General features: G+C 42.0%; 1 protein-coding gene and 1 long non-coding RNA gene across 5 annotated transcripts in view; one reads left to right on the forward strand and one right to left on the reverse strand.

Moving 5' to 3' along the window:
• Window positions 1-22,561, forward strand: part of ADAMTSL1 (ADAMTS like 1) — an 881,240-nt gene that overhangs the window by 831,037 nt on the left and 27,642 nt on the right. For all 4 annotated transcript variants that reach the window (XM_078436763.2, XM_078436761.2, XM_078436762.2 and 1 more), the window contains 3 exons: window positions 15,995-16,207; window positions 17,819-17,999; window positions 20,955-21,162. In XM_078436763.2, coding sequence (XP_078292889.2) covers window positions 15,995-16,207; window positions 17,819-17,999; window positions 20,955-21,162 — 602 coding nt within the window. The remainder of the gene's footprint in view (window positions 1-15,994; window positions 16,208-17,818; window positions 18,000-20,954; window positions 21,163-22,561) is intronic.
• The window catches only part of LOC144614176 (uncharacterized), a 33,862-nt gene continuing 31,029 nt past the window's right edge, over window positions 19,729-22,561 (reverse strand). The window contains exon 3 of the long non-coding RNA XR_013551760.1: window positions 19,729-20,666. This is a non-coding gene — a long non-coding RNA (uncharacterized LOC144614176). The remainder of the gene's footprint in view (window positions 20,667-22,561) is intronic.

Below are 22,561 nucleotides of genomic sequence, written 5' to 3' on the forward strand. Positions count from 1 at the left end.
CTAGCAATGCTACCTCAGTAATGTAACCTAAGAGATATCTGGATGCAAAGATTATATATACTAAGAAAGTTATTATACCTTAGTTTATATTAATGGAAAATTGGAAACAACGTAATTATGTATAGAGAATTGATTAAACAAAAGTTCTGATGCATTCACACATAGAATCTTAAGCAGCAATTTAAAAGAAAGATGTAGACCTATATTCATTGATGAGACTGAGATTCATCAACCTATTCAGTGATATATGTGCACATGTATGATTAGAAGAAACAACATTCATACGATTAGGATTGTTTTATTCTTTTTTTTTTTAATATTTATTTATTTTAGAGAGAGTAGCACAAGCGTGGGATGGGCAGAGAGAGGGAGAGAGAAAATCCCAAGCAGGTTCCTTGCTGTTAGCATGGAGCCTGACCTGGGGTTCAGTCTCATAAACTGTGAGATCATGACCTAAGCTGAAATCAAGGGTCAGGTGTTTAACCAACCAAGCCATCCAGGCGCCCCAGGATTATTTTATTCTTATATTTATCTGAACTTCTAACCTATAATGAACATGCACTGGATTTTCTTTAAAACAATTAATTGAGCCTGTTACATAGCAAAGGAGGTATTGAATTCATCTTTATTCTCTTGTGAAAATGGTAGTTGTCTGTAGAGGTAAAAATACATCCTGCACAGGCATTTAGTGGTTTTACTACACTGTGTGGTTCTTAGCATACAGAAACTCTAATAATCTCATACACTAGACCAGAGTTGGCCCTTCGGCCAAGTCTAGGCTACCACCTATTTGTAATTGAGGTTTTAGTTGGGCACAGCTATGCCCATTTAATTCCCTTTTCATTTATTTATTGTCTGTGGCTGCTTTCAAGTTATAGTGGCAGAGTTGAGTAGTTGTGACAGAGACCATATGGACCACAAAGTCCAAAATATGTATTGTGTGGCCTTTAAAAAAAAAAATTGCCCACTCTCACTCTAGACTTTCTTATCAACAATGACAAAAAGATCTTTCTACTGCTTAGTTTTTAAGAAATTATTTTGACAAAGAGATAGCAATGTGTGGGCACCTTATTGTAAACACTTCTCTTTCAGTCCAACCCTGCAAAATCATAATCCAAAAATGCATTTTAGGAGAAAAAAAAAGTCTCCTTACTATAGGAAGAGTTATTTCTTTCCCTATTTCCTGGTATTTCCCAGCTTTAGTCTTTAGAAAGCTCTAGGAGCCAAACAGTAGTGGAATGCTAATTGCACCTTTTAACGTGGAGTGTAGGTACCCGGTGAGGTTACTGAATAACAGGCATTACCTATCCCCATGGTACGTGTTTTTGCTCTCCCCAAGCCTGGATCTTTAGCCTTTCATATCTCTACTGTCCTTGGAATGCCTTTGAGAAGCTCAGTGGGAACATTAGTTCTCACTTCCAGCAGTTGTATAGAGATTAGGCAAATAGCCCTGTTTCCTCTCCCATTCTAGACCCTCTACTTTCACCTGATGTGAGTGCTTGGAGAATAGGAAAGCCCATAAAGAATGAATTCAATCAATAAGTTCTCTGTTCCCAGCAAAGCATCATGCCCTCTGCCTCACTCAGGGCTACTTTGCCTAGAATCCCAAGTTCCCTAAGGAGACTGCATTGGTTTTAGGGTCTCTAAGTCCAGGTGATTCTTTCCAAGGTCAGATTTGCCCCGAGGGTCTGAACTTACCACCTCAACCTTAAATCACCAGGGAGCACACTAAATGTTCCAAGGGAGTCTCTGCACTGTAGAGGACCAAGGCAGATCTGAGAACCAAACGCAACGAGGATTAGAATCCAAAACAAATCAGTATCAGAAATGTATGTTGCCAGACAAAGAGCAGGCATTTGGACAGCCACTCTCTGCTCTTTAGATCCGTGTCCCATTTCCGTGATGGCTTTTTCAGTCAGGGTTGTAGGTTTCTGACCTCCTCTTCATAGGACACCTCTATTTCTGGGCCCTTCACAAACTACACACTCTTCCGGCTTGGCTGCCAAAGGCCAGACATCACCTGCCAGAACATATTATGACACCAGCAGAGTTAGCCAGCAGCATTCTTGCAAACACTCACCACCAAATCCCTCCCATCTCTCTCCTTTCTCCCTCCACATGGCTCCCATCCCTGCTTCAGCCCGCCTGCTTAACCCTCCCCTTATTCACCTCAGTCACATTGTTTATTATTTTCTTTACTTTGTTGAGGAGTTTCTGGAGTCTCAAGACCCAGGAGGCTTATGTGGGAATAATAAATTCAGGCAAGGTCTTCATGCTCCCCCAGCAGCCCCACCCCTACCACTCACCCTGGAAATGCTCCCCCAGCAGCCCCACCCCTACCGCTCACCCTGGAATCCCTAGTCAGCAGTTACTCCTTCCTGTGACTTGCCGCTGAACTCTGTGGTGTGCCCCAGTCAGGCCTCTGAGGATACCTGCTATGAATATTAGCCATTCTTCACATCCACTGCTGTTCTGTGGCTTTGGTTCAGCAGAGGAGAACTGAAATGGGGTGTGTACAGGGCTGTGAGCGAAGGCTCTTTTCTTGCGTGTGTGGGTTTTTATTTATTTTGCAAAGACTCTGGCCCATAAGCGAGCCAAACCTAGGCTGAGTTCACGAAGGCATGTTGGATCTGAGCTGCTGCTGGCTTTTGTTTTTTTCCCCAGCCTAATCTGGATGTTTTCTAGCTGGCCTCTCCGTTGGCTGGCGTGAGGGGTTGAGGACGGCTATATTCCGCAAGGGAAGAGAATATTCATAGAGTCTGAAACCATCATTTCTCACAGCAGTAGCACCTAGATTATTACAGAGGACTTCTTGAAAGCCCTGAAATATTGTCCCCATTTGGGCCAAATGTGAAATATCAGTCTCATTCCTTACACAATCTAGACTTGGTGGGTGTAACCTTTAAACACACACAGAGAGGGGGGTTCAGACATGGGACCCTCCTCAAAAGTATGGTATGGCCCAAGCAAGATCCACATTCTGGGCTTCATTAAAAGGCCATCTCATCAGTGGACTGAAACTCCCTTCCTCTGCTCCAGACAGCCTCCAGCCAGGCCTCCTCTGGGGTCACCCCAGTCTTTCCTCCTGCAGGCCTGGTAGCACCTGCCAGCAGCCTGAGGGTAGAGTCAACCAGGGACTTATAAACCCAGAAATTTGAAACTTTAAAAAAATGCTGATGTGTTTTTAAAGGTGCGTTTCATGCCAAGAGCCTGCTGGCAGAGAAGGACACATGGGAACTCTGTGTATTATCCACTTTAGATAGTTTCAATCCCCGTCAACACTAATGTGAATTTAAAGAAATTGGACCAGTTTCCAAACCCCCACCCCCAGGTAGCCCAGTCAACCCTGGATAAGCATGTTGTTCAGCAGTGCCAAACTCTAACTTAGACAATGCAATTATATTTTCATAGCTGAGACTCTGTACGTATGGACATCATAAATGGCAATCACCTTCCTTACCTGTAAGAGAATAATCAGATCCTAAGGTACTGGCTGAGGGCAGTAGCCAAGCAATAACCAAACCATTTTGGAGAAGGCAAGGCTTTAATCAAGTCATAAATCTGGACGGAGCTACTTTTCATGCTGAGAAATATATCAAGTTCTTGTACCAGATGCCCAAGAGCATGGAGACATTAGCATACCCCCTGCCAGTGGAAACCCAAAGCCTGCCCTAGGGGTAAAAAGACATTTGGGGAATGGAAAATGGGCTTGTATAGTTCCTTTTCTTCCAGGAATGTTTTAAAGTTAGTTTTCTTTGGGCAAATGTACATGGGAATAGTCTTGGCCTGCTTATTCGACCAGCTTATTGGGAGGTCCCAAAAATCGGAGTGAAAATTAAAGTTGTGTGTCTTCCCCCACAGCCTTCTGGGGTCCAGCTGACAAATGGGGAGTAAGGAACTGAGTTTTTTCCGATATGAATTAATCATGTCTTTCAGCCTACTGCCTGGTGCCAGTTCCCACCCAATCTATGCTGCTTTAGAGACCATCTCTCAAACTCCAGGGAACACCAAACCTGAAAGGAGCAGCCAGAAAATGTGGCGAGGCGGCCTCTCTGCTCTGGTCCGTCACCCCACGGCCTTAGAGTGAGGCCAGTGCGCACCGTATACCACGCGCAGCATGGAGATCCCTCCATAAATTTAAATGGCTGAGCATTTTCCAGTTTTGTAAAATTAAATTAAGGAAAGGACTCCCAGACTGACTCCACCAAGTGCCAAGTTTCATCCCAGCACACATCATTTTTATAGTAAGTTTTAACTCCGTGAAAAATACAGGATTATAATGGAAATGCTGACAGGCCCAGAGCCAGCTCATGAAGTAATAATGCCACGTCTTTAATATTTTTACACAGCACGTCCTAATCTGCCACAGCTTTCTTTGCCTTTAGATAGTGGTTAAATAAATGAAACCCTCCAGAGCACTACTTTTTTCTCCTCCTCTTTTAGACCGTGTCTTCCATTTTCAAACCATTGTTTCTTCTGGGCCTCTTTCAGTCTATTTCAGTTTTTGCTCTATACAATTGGTTTATCAAGCTCAGGTGCCTTTTTCTGAACTATTTGGCTGCCGAGGGAGGAGAGATGGAAGAATTTGCACCCTGAACTCTTGCCTTCTTCTCATGAAGGCTAAGAGCTCATGGAATTCAACTCTGGATATGTGTCTCCCTCAGGTGATGAGCAGCTGACAAATGCCCGAGTTGGCTTCATCCATCCTACAAGGAAGCCCATAAATTGAGCTGCTTGCCTCTCTCTCAGCTGACCAGAAATCCTACTGGTTTCCAGCCCTTCAATTCAATGAAAATATCCACTAAGTAATGACCATCATGAGTTCAGAGCTTCGTTCTAGACAGGTGCCTCAAAGGCAGTCCTATCTCCCCATCTTTAAGGTAAACCAGCATCTTCCAAAGGGTGCAAGGAAGTGGAAGCCAGGGCCACCAGGCCTCCCAGTTTTCTTCCCCCATGTTTTCCTCGTCTGTTGAATCAACCTGTTTCCCTGAGTGGGGCTACTTCAGTTGCAGAAACCAATGTGAAATAGACAAAGATGAAGAAAGTCAGTGAGGTCAATTTGACTTAATCAGGGATGTCAACTAGTGGCAGGTTACAGCTAAACGGACTCCCAGAGGATGCAATTTCATATTTAATTTGATTTTCTTACTGTGCACCTCTCCCTCATTCTAAACTTTTATCACTCTCCAGTTAATGTATTTTTAAAAAAAAATAGTAGGTGAAACTAGGAGGAAAAACCCTCACACATGTATGAATCACACCTGGCTTTGGCTCAATTTAGAGCCACAGTAGACCTAGGAATGGTGGCCTAAAGGCAATATTTTCTTTCACTGGTTGAAAAGGATTGATAGAGAGAGGCTTTCTGCTGCCAGAACTCTCATTAGCTAGGCAGGCTTCCCAAGCACTGCTTCCTCCTCAGACACCTAACCAACTCAAGACCTGTAATAACGGAGGTCTGAGGAAAGAGAACACTGTCATTCCCTGCTGATTGACTGTTTCCTGGCGTAGGCGTTGCAGTCGGGAGGACAGAAATGGTCAACGTTCATGTGTCCGGGAGGGAAACAGAAAAGGAGATGCTAGCCCCTGCATGAAACATTGTCAACATCCTCACTGAATCAGAGGGGGCAGGGGAGTGGTTCATTACGTGGTCTCTCTGGAGGTGTGGAACACGTTAGCCCATGATTTTGGTGTCCTTGTAAAATGGCACACAGAGAGATTGCTCACCTTCAAAAAATGATTGATACCTCTTTTACTTTAGCAAATGAGAAATGTCCGTGACAGAAAGGAACCCCTGTTACAAGCCAGGTTTTCTCATTAGCAGTGAAACATGGATAATTATTCACTGGGAACATACACTGTGGGAATTCATGTTAGATTTCTTATTTTGACTATTGCGGTGGGCAAACCTCAGAGACCACTGTGTACGCATAGAGACATGCACATAAATATGTACATAAAAGCACAGAGGCCTGCATCACACGTGTTCTGGGGACGATACCACTTCTGGATACAAAGTAAGTCTTTAAAGAGAATGAGAAAAGCATTGAAAGACAGATTAGTGATGGAAAAGGCAGATGGCCAGAAATTTTGTTCATTGGCTTTAGTTATAATTAGTTTATTTTGGTCTTGACTTTCCCTTTACCTTTGAAAGCAGACTTCCCTAATACCATTTTCAATGCATGGTGAGTAGTCACACTTACTAGAAGTACGTTCTCTCTGGTCACTGTACAGATGTGAAGGAAAACACAATAACCTATATAGCAGGACACTGGCCCTGTAAAGGAAAGAATATTTAGGACTGTCATAGTTAGGATATGCATTCAACAACCTATAACAAAGAGCCAAAAATCACAGTCAGCAGGACAGGAGTGTATTTCTATCTCACTTGGCAGTCCAGAGGAAGGCATTCCAAAGATGGTCTGACAACCTACCATGTCATCTAGGGACCCAGACCAAAAAAAAAAATTTACACTCCTATCACTGGGACATCCAACACCTGGGCCAAGATGATTCACTCCACATACATGAAGGATAGAGGAAGGGGGAACAAGAGCAAGCACTTTTCTTTTAAAGACATGTCCCAGGCAGTGTATACATCACTTTCCCCCTCATTTCACCGAAGGCAATCATATGTCCTATACCTTATTGCAAAGGGGGATGGGAAATGTCTCCCTAACTGAAATTCAGGGGTTCTTTTACTCCAAGGAAAGGACAGTTATGATAGGATCACTAGCACTTTCTGCCATACAGAGCAACTGAACCAAAGTTGTGGGAATCAAGGGTGATAGAAGTACAAATGAAAGTGACCTCTGACTTCAACAGGGCTAAATGAACGAAGGTGAACCTATGAGCAGGAATTTGTAAGTTGGGCAGGTTATAAAGCGTTTGAGGAAAGATCTGAAAGTAGCGGCTGGAACAGTAAATTTTTTTAATGTGTTAAACCCTTACAGAAAAAACATAGAATGAGCAGAATATGTGAAAAGCAACTCTTTGGGGGGCACCTGGGTGACTCAGTCAGTTGAGTGTTAGACTTCAGCTCGGGTCATGATCTCACAGTTCGTGGGTTCGAGCCCTGCGTCGGGCTCTGTGTTGACAGCTCAGAGCCTGAAGCCTGCTTCCGATTCTGTCTCCCTCCCTCTCTGCCCCTCCCCCACTCGTGCTCTGGTCTCTCTCTGTCTCTCAAAAATAAATTAAAAAAAGAAAAGCAACTCTGGACGCTGAGTTGCTCATGCTGATCGATGATTTAGACAACAGAAATATGTGTTTTTTTCCTTTTTATTAGGGGTAATTTTGCATATATGCAAAGTAAACAACACTCATCACCCAGCATCAATAAACATGCAGCCATTTCTGTTTCACTTGTACTTCTACCTCTCCCCCCCAATTAATTATTCTTTAAGTGAAATATACATACATTAAAATGTTCAAATCTTAACCGTACATTTTTGACATTTATATTTTTGACAGATACACATGTCTAACTATATCCTTGTCTGACATATGTTTTTGAACATGTGATATTTTTTTCAGTTTTCTTTCTCTCTTTGCTTCACTCTGGCAATTATCAATTCCTGCATCGTCAATTTCACAAATTTTTTTCTCTAGGATTTAAATTGTATCTAGTGAATTCTTCATAAGGTGTATGTTTCATTTCTAGAAGTTCATTTGATTCTTTTTATACCTTCTATTCTTATCTGCATGTTTTCCTTTAAATACTTAACATATTTTTAACATTCTACTTTAATATCCTTGTCTGGTAATTCTATAATCCCTATAATTTCTAGATTTGTTTCCACTGACTGAATTTGTCTTGGTTATGGATCAGATTTCCTGCTTCTAGACTTATCAGTTAACATTTGATTGAGTGCTGGATGGTGTAAATTTTGTGTAAGTAGGTATCTGGATTTTATTGTCTTCTAGAGATTGTTGGATTTTCTTCTGTTAAAGTTATTCAATGTTTAATTTTGACTTTCTTTTTAATTTAAGCATTATTAAGACACCTCTAGAGTAGTCTTTATTGTAGCCCCTTGTAGGGTTTCTGTTGAATACTCCAGATGATCAACAAGGATATTCCAATCTGGCTTGTCAGAATTTCAAGGTCTCCCAGCCCTATTTGAGCTTTGGGAACTATTAGACTCACAACTCCTTAGTTGGTCTTTGCTCAGCCTTATAGAGTTATGCATTATATCTTTAATTGAGCAGATTGTCAGGATGAATTTATGCAGATTTCTGGAGCTCTTTTTCTATGTAGCACTCTCATCTCCAAAATTCTCAACAACATCTAGCTGCCTGAGCCTCTTTGAACTGTATTCTTTATCTCATCAATTCATTCAGACTGCTGTGCTCTGCTTGGGATAGTCCTCTGTTATGGGTTGAATTATGTGCCCCCAAATGATATTGAGATTCCAAACCCTCTGTACCTATAAGCCCGTAAATGTGACCTTATTTAGAAATAAGGTCTTTGAAGATGATGAAGTTAAGATGAGGTCATTAGAGTGGGTTCTAATCTAACATGACTTACAAAAAGGGGAAATTTAGACACAGAGACACTCAAGAGAAAACTCCATGTGAACATGAAAGCATGGAGTGATGCATCTATAAGCCAAGGAACACCAAAGACTGCCAGCAAACCACAAGAAGCTAGAAGAGAGGGGTAAAACAGATTATTCCTCACAGCCATCAGAAGGAACTAATACTGTTGACACTTTGATCTCAGACTTCTAGCCTCCAAAACTGTGAGACAATAAATTTCCATTTTTTAAGTCACCCAGTTGGTGGTACCTTGTTATGGCAGCCTTAGAAAACTAGTATACTCTTTAAGGCTTTAAGTTTACTGACTCATTCCATCTCCAACTTTCTGTTGGAGCCCATCTGATGAATTTCTTATTTCGTGTTTTATACATTTCAGCTCTGAAATTTATCTTTGTAGTTTCTACTTCTCCACTGAGATACTTTATGTATTCATTTATTATGAGTGTATTTTCCTTTAAGTCTTTTAACATATTTATAATAGTTGCTTAAAATCATTGTCCACTCACTGAAACATTTGCATCTCACAATTCATGCAATCCTGAGAGAAATTGCTGTTTGACTATGGGTCACATTTCTTCTTGTCTAATAGTTTTTATTATATACTGAGCATTATAAATGGTATATTGTAGAGACTCTGGATTCTGTTATGTTCCCCAGAAGAGTGTTCATTCTTGTTCTGGTGGACAGTTAACTTTGTTAGACTCAAATTCCAACCTCTGTCTTCCTTGCAGTGAACACCAAGTGAATTTTCTACTCTGTTCTTTCAGCTTCTAGCTGCTGTTCTTTTGCTGGGTCCCCTGGGGTTTGTATACTAAGAATTTGGACAGGATTTATGTAGATTTTGAGGTTTATCCCCACCGTGACTCTTCCTGGATTTTTCCCTTAACTTTTCAGCTGTTCTAACAACCCCCAGACTCTGTCCTCTGACATGTCAAGCCACCTCTCTGGACCACATGAGCTTTGAGGAATTTGCTCAGGTAGCAAGCTACAAGCTGGCAAATCACACTTGTTGCAATTCCTGAATTTCTAGGATAGATTACCCTCCTGTTTCTGTCACTGCTTTTGGTTACTCTTCATTGCTTTCAAAGAGTTGTTTAATGGGGGTTGTCGTGGTTATTGTTTAGATTTTATGATTGCTATTTGCAGGAAGGTTAGTCCAACCAAGTTATTCACCATTACTGGAAGCTAGAATCCCCAGTCAAGTTGTTTGAAGAGTTTTCTGGCCGAGATCTATTCTGTTCTTGTTTTGCTACATTTGAAACATTCCCATTCACCCTCTTTAGTTTTTCATCTTTTTAATAACCCAGATGTTGGTCTGCTTCTAAAGATTGAAGACCCAGAGGTAAATTTTCTCTTAAATTCAATACATGGGTGTGCATAGCATTGAATAGGATATTTTGATTATACACTTTTATTTCTGATTCTATTAACTTGGAAGTTTGATCATTCAAACATGAGTGAGGATGAATTTACCTATTGCCTGAGCAGGGAGTGGAGCGATTGTGGGGAAAATGTTTGTTTATTTAGTTATTTTTGTAAACAAATGAAGCCATTCATTCATTACACATATTCTTACTAATCACTTATTTTCTAACAACTAGTTTCTGTAATCTCTCTCCTCTCTGGATTTCCATGATATCACATTGTCTCAATTTTTGTCCTCTCACACATTTCTTCTCAGACTTCTTTAATACCGCCTCATTAGTCTTCAATCACTGAATGCTAGAATTCTCCCACTGTTTTGTCCTGAGGTTTGATCTCTTTTCATTGAAGACTTTCTCCACACACATGTATGAAATTGGTTCCCCAAATTTGTAGCAAATATCAGACTTCCATTTTTATCTCCATCATCTTGATGGATTTTTCTGTACTCTGGTTCCATCACAACCTTTAAATGCTTAAAACTAAACTCATCCATCTCCAGGGGTGGAGATAAGCAATAGCTTCTCTTCCTGACTTACCTTAACCAACTAAGCCACCCAGGCACCCCTCAGTTTACCTTAATCCTCAATCACTTTCATATGTAAAATCTCTTCCATGAGCTTTTCATTGGCATAGTTCAGTATCACTACACAATGATCTAAGCCATATAGATTGAATAGTCTATTTTACCCTTGGTACTTGGCTATTGGGGAGCAGGAAGAAGAGTGAGGATGCTGAGTTTGAAATGATGTTGGGAAATCTAGGTACCTTAAAAGGACCTTAAAGTTATCTAATTCAGTGGTTATTAATTGTGGAATCTTCTTATGCAGAAGCCCAATATATTCGTTTATTATTGAAAAGGAAATAGAATCCCCAGAGCCCCACCTTATGCTGATTTCCTCTCAAAGGCCCCTCCCCAGGTACCTCTGCAGCCCCGTAGGGACCCAGGAAACTATCAATTATAAAACCGTTCACTCAGTCAAAACTCTCATTTACAGATTAGAAAAATGAAACCAGAGAACCCTATTGAAATCTAAGCTTCTAGGAATCTTCCCTTCTTTTTTTTTTTTTTTAACGTTTATTTATTTTTCAGACAGAGAGAGACACACAGCATGAAGGGGGGAGGGGCAGAGAGAGAGGGAAACACAGAATCGGAAGCATGAAATCTAAGCTTCTAATTGAGAGTCATGAATCTGTGTCAGTGCATTCGAGAGTGACAAAATTGCTTTTCTTTTTAAAACTTTCTACAAAACTGATTTGTATCCTGATAGGTTTCAGAATGAGAGGCATTACTAGGAAGACAGCTGCTCCATACAGCTGTCTTCGCTGCTGCTACTCATGAGTCTTTCTCAAGTTGTAAGAACTTCATGTCATGGCAGCCCTGATGCCTGCCCTTAGAAGGAACTCTGCCCCATCTCATCTGCACTGGGAGCACTAGGCTGGAAGGCCCTGGGAGCATGTCCAAGACTCAAGACCCAGATGGGCCAAGAGAGATGTCCTGGCTGCTCACTCTGGCCCCTGATTCCAAGAAGGAGGGAAGATTATAAATGTAAATTGTTATGCAAATGGCCTCCTATTTAGCTGACTAGGATTCCTGGCTCCCAGAGAAGTAACTTCATCAGCCATAGAAAACAGCCTGAGGCTGCTACTGCTCCTTTTTCTGCTTAAAAACTCTCTCAGAAAATCAATCCTAATGGAGTTGGAAAATGAAGATTAGGCTAAATATGAGAGATTTCCTTGCCAAATATCTCATGTTTCCTCAGAAATAGCAAAGTTCTTACTTATCAACTTAGAATATAGTCAGCCTCACCAGACCTCTGTCCCCACTGACCAAACATAATGATTCCTGGAACCAGCGTCTTAACCATGTATGACACCTTTTTTTCCCCCCCTTCAAAGCAGATGTGATTGAGACATATATTGGCCTGTTTAGGCAAGTCTGAAAAGCCATACTGGTTTCAAGCTTCACTTTTTAAATCATGCTATTTGACTAAGTAAATGTACAGTATTCCTGCCTTTTATTAGAAAATGAAATCAGCATCTAACTCCAGACTACAGTTGGGACTGAAGAGAGTTCGGTACTGCTGCTCCCAGGAGATCCCCAGTAGACTGATTTCTATACACCTCTCCCCAAGGCCATTTTTACCTCCATTTTATAACAGGAGTATAATGTGAGTACCACAGACTTCATGACATATTAGATGCCTAGATGCCACCGGGAGCGTGCAGGGAACTTGCTCCTCCTAAGTATCTGAATAAGAAGACATAGGTGATCAGCACACAGGCAGAAACTTTGCCCTGTCCCAAGCCTTGGATTCATAGAGCTAGGAGAAATTTGGAACTCCCTTCCCCCTAAGTGTATCAGTTAGCTATCACCACATTAAAAAAATAATAATAATAATAAGATTCAATGGCTTAAAATAGCAGTCCTTTATTTTTACTGATCTTACTTACTTCAGCTGAACTAAACTGAGTTTGGCTGGGGAGACTTGGCTGTTCTCCACTTTTCTCTCAACCTCCTCTTGGGATCATCAGGCCAGTCGAGGCATGTTCTTCTACTGGTGATAGCAAAGGCACATGAGCACAAGCAAAAACACACAGTCTCTTGAGGTTTAGGTTTGGAACTGGTATACCAGCACATCTGCCTCATTTCCTTTATTGTGGTTAAATATTCATAACATAAAATTGACTATTTTAAACATTTTTAAGTTTTCAGTGGCATTAATTACATTCACATCATTGTGCAACCATCACGCTTTCCATCTCCAGAACTTTTTCGTCATCTCAAACTGAAACTCTGTACCCATTAAAAAAACAATTCCCCATGCTCCCCTTCCTCTAGCCCCTGGCAATCACTATTCTAATTTCTGCTTCCATGAATTTGACTACACTAGGTGCCTCACATAAGTGGAATCATAGAATATTTGTCCTTTTGTGTCTGGCTTCTTTCATTGATGTGTTCATGGTTCATCCACGTTGTCACACATGTCAGAATTTCTTTCCTTTTTAAGGCTGAATAATATTCTATCATACATACATGTCATACTTCATTCATCTACTCATCCATTGATGGACATTTGTGATGCTTTCACCTTTTGGCTATTGTGAATAATGTCGCTATAAACATTAGTGTACAAATAGCTATTCAAGTCCTGGTTTTCTATTCCTTTGGTTATATATATCCAGAAGTGGAATTTCTGGAGCATATGGTTAATTCTACATTTAATTTTTTGAGGAACCTCCATACTATGTCCCACAGTGGCTGCATCAGTGTACATTCCCACCAGCAATACACAAGGATTCTACTTACCCCACATCTTCCTCAACACTGGTATTTCCTTTTTTTTTTTTTTTTTAATAACGATCCTACTGGATGTGATGTGTAGCTCATTGTGGTTTTGATTTGCATTTCTGTAACAATTAGTGATATTGAGCATCTGTTCATGTGCTTATTGGCCATTTTAAAATCTTTGGAGAAATGTCTATTTAGGTCTTTTGCCCATATTTTTTTTTTTTAGTTTGACTGTTTATATTGTTGAGTTGTAGGAATTCTTTATATATTCTGGACATTAATCCCTTATCAAATCTACGATTTGCAAATATTTTCTCCCATTCTGTGAGTCGCCTATTCACCCTGGTGACAGTATCCTTTAACACACAAAAACTTTCAATTTTAATGATGTCCAGTTTATTTTTTTCTTTTGTTAACTGTGTAGTATCATATCCAAGAAATCATTGCCAAATACCATATCATGAGACTCTTGCCTGTGTTTTAAGAGTTTTATACTTTTAATTTTTTATATGGTATAAAGTAAATACACAACTTCATTTTTTGCAAGTGGATGTCTTGTTTTCCCAGCACCATGAAATGGTCCTGGCATCCATGTTGGAAATCATTTGACCACATAAGCAAGAGTTTATTTTAGGACTCTCTATTTTGTTCTGTTGGTCTATAATGTACATCTTTTTTACCAGTACTATACCGTTTCAATTACTGTAGCTTTCTACTAAGTTTTGAAATCAGGAAGTGTGAAAACCCCAAGTTTGTTCTTCTTTTTCAAGATTGTCTTGGCTATTCAGTATCTGTTGAGATTCCATATAAACTTTAGGATGAATTTTTATATCTGTGCAAAAAAAAAAAAAAGAAAAGTCATTGAGATGTTGATAGGGATTGCACTGAATCTGTAGTTCACTTGGGGTTATTGACATCTTCACAATATTAAGTTTTCTAACCATGAACATAGCATCCTATTTATGTTTTAATTTTTTAGCAACATTTTGTTGTTTTCAGTGTACATGTTTTTCATCTCCTTGGTTAAATTTATTCTTAAGTATTTTATTCTTTTTGATATTATAAATGGAATTGTTTTCTTAATTTCTCTTTCAGATTGTTCACTGTTAGTGTAACATCTGACTCATTTTATTGGCCAAAGTAGTCACATAGCCAAACCCCAAATCAGGAGGTGGGGAAGTACATGTAACCCACCCATCATGGAAGGCCACTGCAAAGTTACAAGGCAAATTGAGTCAATACAGGGAGGAATGAAGAACTGGGTTCTGTAACAGTGGTATCCCATCCTGAACTTCATACAGTCAATTACAGCGTTATTTTTCCAGGGCCCTTTTTCAAAGTGTGTGTGTATATGTATATATGTATATATGAAATTAGGGCATTAGGAGACAAAAGGAATGAGCAGACAAAGGAAAGAGATAACAGGGAGGCTAAGTAATTTGCTGGTGTGCAGCTATACAAGTGGCAGATAGAAAGGAAAGAACACAAGGCAAGGAATCAGAAAGGCTGCCACTTAATCATGGGAAAGTATCTTAACATCGTTGGGCCTCAGTTTCCTCCTCTGGCATGTAGGCTAGATTATCTCTAAGGACCTTCCCTGTGTTAGCTCTGCATCCTACTATAAATTCTGATAGTGTTGAACCCGGAATAGAAAAGAAGACAACATTGGAAAATTCCTTCTCTTACAGATCCATAGGTAGCCATTGCAGGTGGCCATTCTCTTGTCTCACAGATCTCATCATTTTCTGCCTTACATCTCAGTTTTATTAGTGTGCTTTGTTTCTTATTCAATACCAGCTAGGATCTCCTTGCAAGAAGGAAGATAACCATCACTGTCTTATCTATCCCCAGAACAGTAGGTGCAAAATCGTTACTTCTGTAACTAAATTGAGGGAAAACTGCCAGTACCTTTAATTTTGACTGGTTTACCATGTGTTTTGAGCTTCTAAATAAATTTTCTTTGGAAGCTAAGTTGTTGAGGACACAACAGCAAATTCAGCGAGCACTCTGAATTTAAAGAAAATTAGGTTTTTCTCACAGTAGCAACCAGTTTACTTTAATAATTCTATGCTACAAAAGCTTGAGTAGACATAATATCTAAGCTTAATATTTTGGAATTTTAATGTATCAAAGTATGTTTAATGACTATGTAGATAATTAGAATATCATACATGTCCAAATGCAGGCTTGGTAAGAGCTGTTAGAAGGCCAAGGTTCTTGACTGATAGAAAAATGAAATTGGTGTTTACAATTGCTTTCCTAGAGTCTGTTAAAAAATTTTGGCTTGAAAATCACATAAAGAGTAAAATGGTAGCAGATACTAGACTTTTACCAATTAAATTGATTAATTGGTTACTATGTAGCTTCTTTTCCAACTCACTACATTTGAAGAAGTGATTTCTTCCAGTAGAAAATCAGTGTAGGAACTAATTAACTTGAAAATTTTTTCAATGAGTGAATATTAACTGCTTCATTTTTTAAAGGTTAGTTACAAGGACATAGAAATAAGCAGTTTGTATTCTCTGAGAATTTTTACTTAATTGAATGAATAATAGTCACCTTCCCAGAATTCCAGAGAATAAAAACATCTATTTGCTTGGAAATAGCAAGCAAAAGAAAAATGCCACCGGTAAGGGGGCTACACTGCATGTATGGCTTCTAGAGCCACAGAGACACTAAAAGAACTTGTCAGGAATATGTCCCTCTTGGCTTTATTAATGGCTTCTCTCTCTTCTCTTCTCCCTCTAGGCTGTCCCATCAAAGGTCATCCTACCCCAAATATCACCTGGTTCCATGGTGGTCAGCCAATTGCCACTGTCCCAGGACTGACATATCATATATTGGCAGCTGGACAGATTCTCCAGGTTGCAAATCTTAGTGGCGGGTCCCAAGGGGAATTCAGCTGCCTTGCACAGAATGAGGCAGGAATGCTTGTGCAAAAAGCCTCTTTGGTGATCCAAGGTAAGAAACCCTTCAGGCTTTGGGTGCTGGGCTTATTGTTTGAACAAGAAAGTTGACCTGAGAATCTAATTATCTAATAGAACTAAATTATTTCTGATCTCCAGTGGTTCCTAGAGCATGAAAGTCAAAGCTGAATCATGTTTCCATACAATGAGGCCCTTCAGAAGAGCCACCAGTCTCCGTCCCAGCAGAATCTGGAAAAGTCAGTGCTGCTTTCATAAATGGGCCCTTCTGCCTCACAATGTTGGTGCTGCTGTGGACCAAAGAAACACCATGATATATCAGAGTCAAAAAAAAAGTTTCATTTATGCTTGTTTAGTAAGAAACACACACAGACACACACACGTGTGCATGCAAGCACACATGTGCAAGTTTTCTCTGCAGGTTTTGTTAAAAAACAACCTCTTGATCAGAACTGCTTGGTTATTGCCTCCTCTCCTGGAGATTCAAGCCAGTGCCAGTACCTGCTTATCGTCCGAAAGAGTCTTAAACTGCAGTCACGTGCTAAGTGTTTTGCAGGCACCTTTCTTGTGGCCCCGCCAAAGACAGACTGGATGGCTCATGCATTAATCTTCCAGGAACACAGGCGGGTCAGAAAGCCCTTGGGAGGGGCTTGGCATTAGCTGCACCAAGAAAGCGTTGTGAATGAGCCCAAAACAGTGAGAAATAAACCCAAAGTGGGCCATGTTAAATAGAAAGTAAGTGAGGCTTTCAAGTTTCCCGTAGGCTAGTTCTAACCTGTGGCCTGTGTGTGATTATTTTAAGGGAAAGCAAAATTCTTTTGCATGCATTCTAAAATGGAGTATTCTGTGGGAAGGGACAGAATTTTGTGCCAGTGTAGCACATGAGGAGGGAGATTTTTCTGAGCAAATGGGTTTTCCCCTTAAACATCCTCCCCTGCCATTTGGCTTTCAAGACAGGAAAGTAAATGTTCCATTTTCTTGCCAACCAGCCATTCTCTGCTGAAAACCAGAAGCCAGTGCCTATCTGCAAGATTTGTAATATACGACCTTGCAAATAAGCACTCCCAATTTACCAGCCCGCAGTTATTTTTAACAGCTTTCCTACCAGTGAGTCCCAGACCCCCAAAAAGAAAATCCAAAGAAATTGAATTTCTCCCTTACGTCATTGTCTCATGTCCAGAGTACTCTCTGGATAGACTGGGTTTTTTTTTCATTTAGTAACATCTACAAAGTCCAACACAAATGTGCACGTATAAATATGAGTGTTAGTTATTTGTGATATTTTTATATCTCTTTGTTGAAAAATAAAGTCACTTTCTGCTGAACCACTAGGAAGAAAAAGCACTTTGCAAGTGTGCTTAAAAATATTAAGGACCAGAGGCACTGATTCTAAATACTCTTTGTGCGCCAGGTGCTGGGCTAGGCCCTTTCCCTTCATTATATCTGGTGCTCACAATAACTTCACAAGGTAGAGGCTTTGTACTCCCTTTACGGGTAAGCCAACTGAGTCTCCTGGAGATGATGCCACTTGCCTGCATAAGTTGGGAATGGAGCCCACTGACAGAGCCTCATTCATAACAATTCGTGCCCACAGAGCATGGGCAATAATGCAGTCTTCTTTTCACCTCTGATCCTCCTCCTGTGACAGATTACTGGTGGTCCGTGGACAGACTGGCAACCTGCTCAGCCTCCTGCGGTAACAGGGGCGTTCAGCAACCCCGCCTGAGGTGCCTCCTGAACAGCACAGAGGTCAACCCCACCCACTGTGCAGGGAAGGTGCGCCCTGCCGTGCAGCCCATCGCATGCAATCGGAGAGACTGCCCTTCTCGGTGAGTGTGGCAGATACTGGCTCGGGGCTCCCCAACCCCAAGGCTGGGCCCTGGCTTCTAGCCAACTTGCTGGCTAGCCTTTGTCCAGCACTGCACAGGGAGAGACACGGAGTGCCGGCAAGGGGGCCTGCCATCCAAGACACTGTTCTTTTCTCTAGGTACAGACTTGTCAGGCCTCTCCACTGTGCAGAAGATATCCCTCAGGATGGGCCTCCTCCCTCAGCAGTTTATTCCCTTTCCACTCGGCTGGCTAAGGGCTATCTGGTTGTCCCAAGTGCCCGAGAAGATCTGTTCAGGGAACAGGAGCATCCCAGGCCCTAGCAAGAGCTAGCTTGCATCCTGCACTAAGAAACGGGCTCTCCAGTTTGTTTGTAAGAGGAGAAATGTGTTTGCAGTTGAGGTGCTGAGGAGATAGGAATTACTGACCTCAACCCCAGCCCCTCCCCTTTCTTCTAACTTCAAAAACTGTGCTAATCAGTACTCCAGTTTAGGTGAGGAAATCTTACCCTAGCCTTGTCTTTGAAGGGTTGCATCCTGCTGAAGTCACAATAAATCTTCATTTTCTATAGTCGCCTCACTGTTGGATATACATTCTCAGCATCTTGTCTCAGAATGACACCCACCCTCTCTGCCTCTTACAGCTTAGAGAAGCTGTGAGTCGCACAGAGCACCCTACCCCCAGTTTGCAGGCAGTAGTTAAAGGGATAATGGATGGGTTTAGAGTTGGCACCAGCATGGCACCCCAAGCCTGGGGGGACTTGGCTGGGCCTTGCAGTGGCCCTTTAGTACCTATCTGTGGGACTTTCATATACTGCTTAGGCAACCGCTTTGTGTTTTGCCAGCTGAGTCATAAGGAGCAGCTGAAACCAGGAGAGACTCAATGAAATATGAAACACGCTCATTAATATCAGCAGTTTGACTTGCTGACGGGAAGGTTTCCATGGGAATGATTAATGTCCTTTTATACCCTTCCTGAACTGTAACATAGCCGTCCCTCTCCTTTCTCAAACCCCCCATCCCAGCTCCTGAAAAATTGCTGAAATGTATATTTGGAAATAAAAGTTGATTGAAATGCAGGCCTGACATTCACCGGGGATGTAAGAGGCTGGAAGACTGCCCTCGCCAAGCTATTTGAAATGAAGACGAAGTCTTGGACATGCCAAGGACTTTTTGATTTGCTGTGGTGATGGTCAGAATCAATCAACCTCATTTACTTCTGCAAATGAAATAATGGCCACGTCTGCTTGGGTTTCAGTGCCCCCAGGAGCTTTAAAACACCTCGTGCCTGCTTCCTAAGTGGCTCTGCTCCTGTGGGTTGGAAATCTGCATTCAGTCATCTCTCTCCAGGGCAAATGGAGCAGGGAAGTTCCACCAAACTAAATAAGTCACAGATCCAGATTCAAGAGGAATGTGCTCCCTGTCTCTGCTACTTGCCTCTCCTGAGAGCCAGATGTGGCGCCACTGGGGTAGGAAGTGGCCACAGGCTTACCTTTGACTAGTTTCCCTGCCAGGGCACTTCAGTAGCCTTCTTTGAACACAAACAAGTATCGCCCTGGTTGTCTTTGAATAGGGCTGGGAGGTCCTGCTTTGACCCAGGTAGCTAGTCAGCCATTTCATTTAGATAAACTTTTCCTCGGGCAATAAAACCAAAGAATGTTTTGGTGGGTGGGTGGGTGGGTGGGTATTTGATTGGTTATTCCTTAGATTGAATAAAATGGCTGGAAAGCACCAAGTCTTTTCTCGCTATTTTCCCCCAAACTGTGCCCCCTTCCCCTTCTCTTTGAGAACTAACAGTGCAAACATGCACAGAGAGCCCCTACAGGTTTATATATGGACCGAGGATTTCAGAGTGTTTACTGGATTACAGCTTGGCTTGATGAGAAAGGCCATTTGCACAGTCTCAGTCAGTCTCACCTCTAAGGATCCCAATTGTAGTTGGAAGAGAACATTCTGAGAGGAACTACATTTGCCACGTGCAGCCCTCGAAGAGGTGTAAGACCTATAGACTGTGACCCACGGAGGGGAGAGGTGGGAGACTGCTCCAGAAAGCTAGAATGAACTTTGCATGTTTCTCGGGGATTAAACAAAGTCCAGTGGCATGTGGGTTAAGGCAGGGGAGAAAATACAGTGAGTACCAGCAGATAAAGTGTCGACTTCAGTGAGAGCCAGATTACTGCCTGGGTCAGGAAGTGGCACAGTTTGGGTCTGACTTCCCTAGGAAACTGGCCCTCTTCTGTCACATACTTGGATGGCTTTAGGAAGTACCAGAACTCCAGTGCAGTGTAACTACCTAAAGGACTGTCTGCTCAGAGAGTTCTACCTGCAGGCTCACAGCTTTTGGGACCAGGGTCAGGCTGAGACCACTGATCTTCAGACTACTCTTTCAAGATGCTTTGTAGTCAATTTCCAAAGATTATTTGTTTCCTGTGGCTACCATTACAAATTAACACAAACACGGTGGCTTAAAAGAAATGACGTTTATTCTCTCATACTTTTGAAGGCCAGAAGTCCAAAATCAAGATGTCAGCAGGGGTGCACTCCTTGCAGCTTCCTCGAGCCTTGCAACTTCTGGTGGCTCCGGGCATCCTGTGACTTGTGGCCACATCACTCCGGCCTCTGCCTCTGTGGTCACACGGTCTCCTCCTCTTCTCTAATTTCTGTCTTTCTCTTATAAGGACATTTGTGATGACAGTAAATGTAGGATAATCTCATCTCAAAGTCCTTAATTATACCTTTAAAGACCCTTTGTCCAAATATGGTAACATTTACGGGATTTGATGTAGATTCTTTTGGGGGACCGTTTTCAGACTTCCATGTATACCTTGGAAAAGTATTGGTAGCTGTGTGATGAGAACAGAGGGATGTACAGGCTCTTTTTCTGAGAACATATGGCATCATTCCTCTGTCCAAGGCCTGACCCTCTGCAGCTGCCCTGATTCTTCTCCCTCTCCCCAGGTGGATGGTGACCTCCTGGTCTGCCTGTACGCGGAGCTGTGGGGGAGGTGTCCAGACCCGCCGGGTGACCTGCCAGAAGCTGAAAGCCTCTGGAATCTCCACTCCTGTGTCCAATGACATGTGTACCCAGCTTGCCAAACGGCCAGTAGACACCCAGGCCTGTAACCAACAGCTCTGCGTGGAGTGGGCCTTCTCCAGCTGGGGCCAGGTGAGAGGATTTTATTTGACAGATAAATCTAAAAGCATGGACGCTGCCAAAGTAGGAAATAAAATGCAACGACTGCCACATTCTCTGTGATGTCAGAGCTTTCACATCGCATCTGTCAATCAACTCACCTGCCCAGTATCCATCCTAAAGCTTAGAGTTTCTGCTCATTCTTGTCAAACACACCTCCCACAGCCATTACAGTTTTCCTATTGATTTCCCTCCCCCACTGAGGTCTTCCCTTTCTCAGGCCATCAGCGAACCCTCAGCACCCCTTTCTTCAGACTCATTTTCTGTAAGGCCACCTCTCCGCACTATCTGTGCTAAGGCTGATGATTTAAAACTCTGATGAGATCCATGTGGGGACTGCAGTCTTATTCTGGGCCAGGGGTTCTCAACTGGGATACACAGAATCACTTGAGAAACTTCTTTAAAAGACCAATGTCCAGGCTGCACCTCCCTGATATTCTAAGTCAGTTGTTCAGAGGCAGGATCTGAGCATGGGCAAGTTTTAGAAACTATGCAGGAGATTCTGGGGTGCAGCCATAGTAGAGAACCCCTATTCCAAGCCAAGAAGAGTTGAAGCCTAGGCTGGATCACTTTGGAACCACCAACTCCCTTCTCAATTCTCAGCCAGAGGATAGCCAAGAAAGTCCCAGGTTAGCTTAACACACTGCAACAATGCAGGCTTATTGGACCCCAGGAGGGATGGGTCCTCTTCTAGATAGAGGAAGGAACCACAGGACTCTCTCCATTTGGAGAGGAAATTTTATGTTAAAAATTAACACGTACTGAAGATTCTTGGTGGGGAAGAACAAACCTGAGCAATGACAGACACTATGCCGTGATGGAAGCCACCCTGGAGGCACTGATAGTCACTTTGCCATTGTTCTCGCATCATTTCTGGGTCAGGTAGGACTGAGCATCAGTCAGAAATTCCCACTATAATTAGAGGCCTGGGCTTTCCCCAGTGCAGGTGCATAGGGTCTCTATTTAGCCAAAGTAGTTTTCCTACTCCTCTGACCCCTTCTCTGTTTTAGAATGTTGTTGGCGGGGGGGCCAAAACAATCGAGTGTGGTGTGCTTGGGGGAAATAACATAATTGCATATGTTCTGTTCCTTTCAAAGTGTGTGTTCAAAACCTCCTGAGGACTTACTTAGCATCTAAAAGCTGCCTGCTGAGGCTGATAATCAGCTAGTACCCACCCCACTAACTATGTGGTAACAAGTATTGTTTGTCAGAGGCTGACACTATTGACAGGATAACCACTCTGATTGGTCAGGCATAGTTTGTGACTGGTTGGTATCTGAAACATGTCATTAAGCATGGCGTGCTAGAACACCCCAAAACCACCACAAGGCTCTTAATTCTTTGTGTAACTGTGTGAACTAATGTACCTGAA

This window comes from Panthera onca, chromosome D4, assembly GCF_046562875.1.
Source record: "Panthera onca isolate mPanOnc1 chromosome D4, mPanOnc1 haplotype 2, whole genome shotgun sequence".
In the NCBI taxonomy this organism is placed as follows: Eukaryota; Metazoa; Chordata; class Mammalia; order Carnivora; family Felidae; genus Panthera; species Panthera onca.